At 34.5% G+C, this 4,938-nt stretch overlaps 1 protein-coding gene across 1 annotated transcript; it reads left to right on the top strand.

Annotated features, from left to right (window-relative positions):
- The first annotated feature begins 2,077 nt into the window (after positions 1–2,077).
- Positions 2,078–4,307, top strand: LOC115977034 (protein kinase PINOID 2). Its single transcript, XM_031098664.1, has 2 exons — positions 2,078–2,808; positions 3,314–4,307. Exons 1-2 carry the CDS (start codon positions 2,159–2,161, stop codon positions 4,161–4,163), a joined length of 1,500 nt encoding a protein of 499 aa, XP_030954524.1. The 5' UTR covers positions 2,078–2,158; the 3' UTR covers positions 4,164–4,307.
- Positions 4,308–4,938: the final 631 nt, after the last annotated feature.

Here is a 4,938-nt window from a genome sequence, read left to right on the forward strand (position 1 = left end):
TTTCCCCTTGATGGTACTTTGAAATGCTAAAATGTGCAGATCCTACATGAGTTTCATTTCAATTATGCAGTAAAGATTATCCAACAGCATTGTTGTGATTTCCTAGATTTTGTATCACTATGAGATTAGTTTGATGGTAGAAGTTCTCATATCGCCTTACATGATAATTAACTTGTGTTTAGTAATTCGAGTAGTAGTATTTCAACAAATATGTTGTACTCATTATGATAGTTTCATCAAAGCCTTGATAGTACACGTGATATTATTCATTGTAATCACATAATGTTAGGGTAGATGAATTCACAACACAACCCTTATTTTTCATATAGCAAAAATTAAGAAGATTTCCTAGAACTTGTGTACTGCTTAAATGAGATTGGAAGAAGAGTAAAATTGAAAACCAAATTATTACCAATATTGAAGTTATTATGGCATATATCACCAAATTATTATGGCAATTATTTTTTTAAAAAGGGGCACGTGTAAGGAGCTGGTATATATGGACCCAATACAGATCCCTTAATGGGTTCACAATCACATGCATGACAAGAATGTAATAAAGTTACATATGAATCATCATATATTTATGCAAACAGAAATATAAATATGAATATGAATATGAAGGTCACCTAATATTTCTACTAAGGTGGAAATATTGAATTTGGGGCACGGGTGTTTCGTGCACTCTTTCCTCTCTGCGTAGCTATCTATTACCTGTATAATACAGGTTAAACAAGTCCATGCAACTTCCAGGATGCAATTACCAAAATACCCCTAACTTTTCCCAGAAACTACGATTCTAAAAACCGAATGGAAAAATCAAATCAAATCAAATCATTGAGTGAGATGATGAGGCAATGTGTTTGACGCGACGGGTGAAAATGAATGACGTCGGTTTATTTTTTGGGATGCTCCCAAACGAAGTCGTTTCTTACCGCGCCCTTGTTGTTGCCTTGGAAAACGAATCTTGAAATTCGGTGTACAAAACCTTTTTAGCAGAAAGGAACAAAAGCTTTTGACCGTCTACTTTGAGAAAACACACAATTGCTGTTTCAAAATAACAATAACGCCACGGAATTTTATGTGTACACAAAGTGAGTTTAGAATGTTTTTTTCTTTTCTTTTTGGAGAGATCAAAGTCAAAACGCACCATTATTAGTAATTATTGGTAAAAAAATTGCTAAAATTATAAAAATTTTTACAAATTAGTAGTGATTTCAGGTAACAATCAGTAAGAATTTTTTATATAAATGATTTATAAAAATATTAAAAAAATAGTTTATGACGGTAGAATTATTCTTAGTTACACAAATTAATTACTTGTTGTGGTTAAAAAATATAAAAATTTCAATTTTTTATAAAAACTTAATAATTTTCTTTCACTGTAATAAAAAAAAAAAAAGTACTAAATGATATGATAGGATAAATATATCTAATATTCAATTGGTCCAATGGGAAAATGGTCTCCCTCTGAAGGCTGATATTTTGATATTGCACCTAAGTTCAAAAGTATATTTTAACAGAGTGATGAATGCCATAAAATCTATTTTAAGATAAGATAAAGAATGAAAATACAAGTGACAATGCTTTTTTACTTAGTGTAGTGTAACATGCATGGACATTCCTTTTTGGAAGCCAACTTTGAACGAACAAAAATTAGTGGTTGTGTCAGTTTCAGCATGCCTCACACAACATCAAAGCTCTTTTCTTTTCTTTTCTTTTCTGTTTTACATTACTCTTTAGCTCAGCAGATTCTACTAGGTTCAGCCACACAACACACCGGGACAAAAGAAACAATTAAACATAAAATTTGGTCACAGTTTCAACCCAAAAGTATGATATACACACTAACAAACGTAGCTTACTCCAACAAAGCTTTAATTTGCCTCTAATTTCTTTTGTAAATTTTTTTTTTTTTTTTTTGAGTTGTTCAGTATTATGAAATTAGTAATAATGGCAATGTTGAGATATATGGTGAAAGTCGTGGCATTTAACTAGCCACATAAAAACATAACAAAACACCCTTTTGTTTATTAGATAAAGTTTTTTCCCAAATTGTATTATTTTAACAAAAGTATCACTTTGTAGACTTCCTGTAAGCCACATTACATAATTCATGCGCTAAAACCCACAAAGGCTCTGTGACTGTCTATATAAAATGCCTGAGAAAGCAAGCCAGGTAGCAAACCTCACACACTCACACATACACAATATTACATGTTCCACAGCAACAACAACAATGGCCACCATAGCCAGAGATGAATCAGACTATGATAGTAGTTGCTCCTCAATAACCGTGCCAGACTCAAGCCGTAGTTGGATGAGTAACCTCAGCTTTGGTAGCCGAAGGAGCTCAGTCTCTGTATGCTCCTCCACTGACACTTCTGTTTTAAGCTCTCAAAAACCCCACAAGGCTAACCAAGCCGCATGGGAAGCCATGAGGAGGCTCCAGAGCTCAAAAGGCCGAGTTGGGCTTGATCATTTTCGGCTTCTACGTAGGCTTGGAAGTGGTGACATAGGGAACGTGTACCTTTGCCAGATAAGGAACCCTGTGGTGGGGTTGCCACAGTGTTTTTACGCCATGAAAGTGGTGGACAAAGAAGCACTTGCTATAAGGAAGAAGCTACAGAGGGCTGAGATGGAGAAGGAGATTTTGGGTATGCTTGATCACCCTTTCTTGCCAACTTTGTATGCTGAGTTTGAGGCTTCTCATTACTCTTGCTTGGTCATGGAGTTTTGCCCTGGTGGAGATTTGTATGCTGCTCGACAACGCCAGCCAGGAAAGCGATTTTGCATTTCATCTGCTAAGTAAGTCTCTTGATCTTTAGAATTGTTTGTGTAGTTGTCAAATTTTGTTTAATAAAGAAATTGGTAAGACAAAAAGTAGCTTAAAGTAGGTTTTGTAAGTAAATAAGTTAACAACAAATAAGGTAATTAAATACGTACATGTTTTACCATAAGTCCATGTTAATTTCCACCTCAAATGATACAAAGAAATAATGAGCTAGTCATAAAGAAGAGTAGGAAACTCTCTATTTTATTTGAAACGGAGAAAATTAATTTTACAATTAAGATTTTATTTTATAATGTCGCGTTATTTAAATTTTTTTTTTTTTTGAGAAAGGCGTTATTTAAATGTGGTGATACTAAATTCACTTTAGACATAAAATGGAGTCATTTCCAATAAAGATGATATTGAGTACTTTTGTTGGTGTGACATTACTTGCTTTTTATATATTCCTTTATTTGTTGTGTATGCTTAGTTTTATGTTTGAAAGTTTATTACTAATGAGTTATGAAAATGTAATCATAGGTTTTATGCTGCTGAGACACTCCTTGCACTAGAGTATCTCCACATGATGGGTATAGTTTACAGAGACCTTAAGCCAGAAAATGTGCTGGTCAGAGAAGATGGCCACATTATGCTTTCGGATTTCGATCTTTCACTCAAATGTGATGTTGTTCCCAAGCTCCTAAGGGCAAACCATACTTTGGATCCCAATGACAAGGATGTAAAGTGTTTGACACCTTCTTGTGTTGCCCCCATGCAACCTGTGCTTTCATGTTTCTCAGCTTCCACCAAGAAAAAGAAAGCTAATAATGTTACAACAATAACAAATCAAGTTGGTGTCCTAGAACTTGATCCAGAACTAGTGGCTGAGCCAATAAATGCTCGTTCCAAGTCCTTTGTTGGAACACACGAGTACTTAGCACCCGAGGTGATATCAGGTCAAGGCCATGGGAGTGCTGTGGATTGGTGGACTTTGGGGGTGTTCTTGTATGAAATGTTATTTGGGAGAACACCTTTCAAAGGTGAAAACAATGAGAAAACCCTCATCAACATTCTTAGACAGCCACTAGCTTTCCCAAGGATTGGTGTTAGTAGCAGCAAAGAATTTGAAGAGATGGTGAAAGTTCAAGACCTTATTAGCAAGCTGTTAGTGAAGAATCCCAAGAAGAGAATTGGAAGCTTAAAGGGTTCTGTTGAGATCAAGAGGCATGAGTTTTTCAAGGGTGTGAATTGGGCTTTGATTAGGTCAGTCAGACCACCTGAAGTCCCTAGTGATCTACACAAGTTTAGGAGTAGAGCTTTGTTACCAAAGTTAAGCAAGAAAGAGAGGGATCAACCATATCAAATCCCTCATCATTTTGACTACTTCTAACTGTAGATGTAAATAAAATTAGGTAAAACAGGAAGCAAATATCATGTATGACACCAAAGAAAGAGTTGTTATCCTCTGTTTTCCCTACTAATGATAAGGATTAAAACAATTGATGTAAGACCATGTCACTATGCTTTGAATTTACATTTATTTTATTAATATATTTATAAAGTATTACTTGTTTTTAGGTATTGTATGGTCCCCTCTATCTCGTGTATGTTATTAATATTTTTGCTTTTGTGTAAAAGGAAGGGGATCCCATAATTGTCCCAATGTGATTCTCATGAGAACTCTAATGAACTCATGTGATCCCAATAATTACTTGTCTTTATCACGGAAAAAAATATTACAAAAGGAAAACTGAACTTTTTCTTTTTTTCCAAGTTTGAAAAGATTGTCTACTTTCTCATATGGGCATTTTCTTATCCACGCATTCACATTCCTTTCTATGAACAAAGTAAAGAAGAAGAAAACCATAATGTTTTCTTGCTCCCTCTTTCTTTTCCCTCCTCTTGTTTTATGGCCATTAGAATTAAGCTGTTAAACTCATTTGTGGTCCGTGCTTTATCCTATTACTCCAAACTGGTTAATTCAGTGGATTTTGAGACATATATTTGATGCTGTTGAAAGTCATGAGCTTGTTAATTTAGGTGACTCTGGGGCTTAGAAAAGGTAAAGAAAGAAATTGGGAATTGTGTGGTAAAAGAAGAAAAGATAGATATCATGCATGTTTGGACCACTTTGATACACATCATTTAAAAATGGGTATATTATT

This window comes from Quercus lobata, chromosome 2 (genome assembly GCF_001633185.2).
Source record: "Quercus lobata isolate SW786 chromosome 2, ValleyOak3.0 Primary Assembly, whole genome shotgun sequence".
In the NCBI taxonomy this organism is placed as follows: domain Eukaryota; kingdom Viridiplantae; phylum Streptophyta; class Magnoliopsida; order Fagales; family Fagaceae; genus Quercus; species Quercus lobata.

Coding starts and splice junctions, on each gene's coding strand:
- LOC115977034 (XM_031098664.1), top strand. CDS start 2,159: ATGCCTGAGAAAGCAAGCCAGGTAGCAAACCTCACACACTCACACATA. Junction 2,809..3,313: donor TTTTGCATTTCATCTGCTAA/GTAAGTCTCTTG, acceptor ATGTAATCATAG/GTTTTATGCTGCTGAGACAC.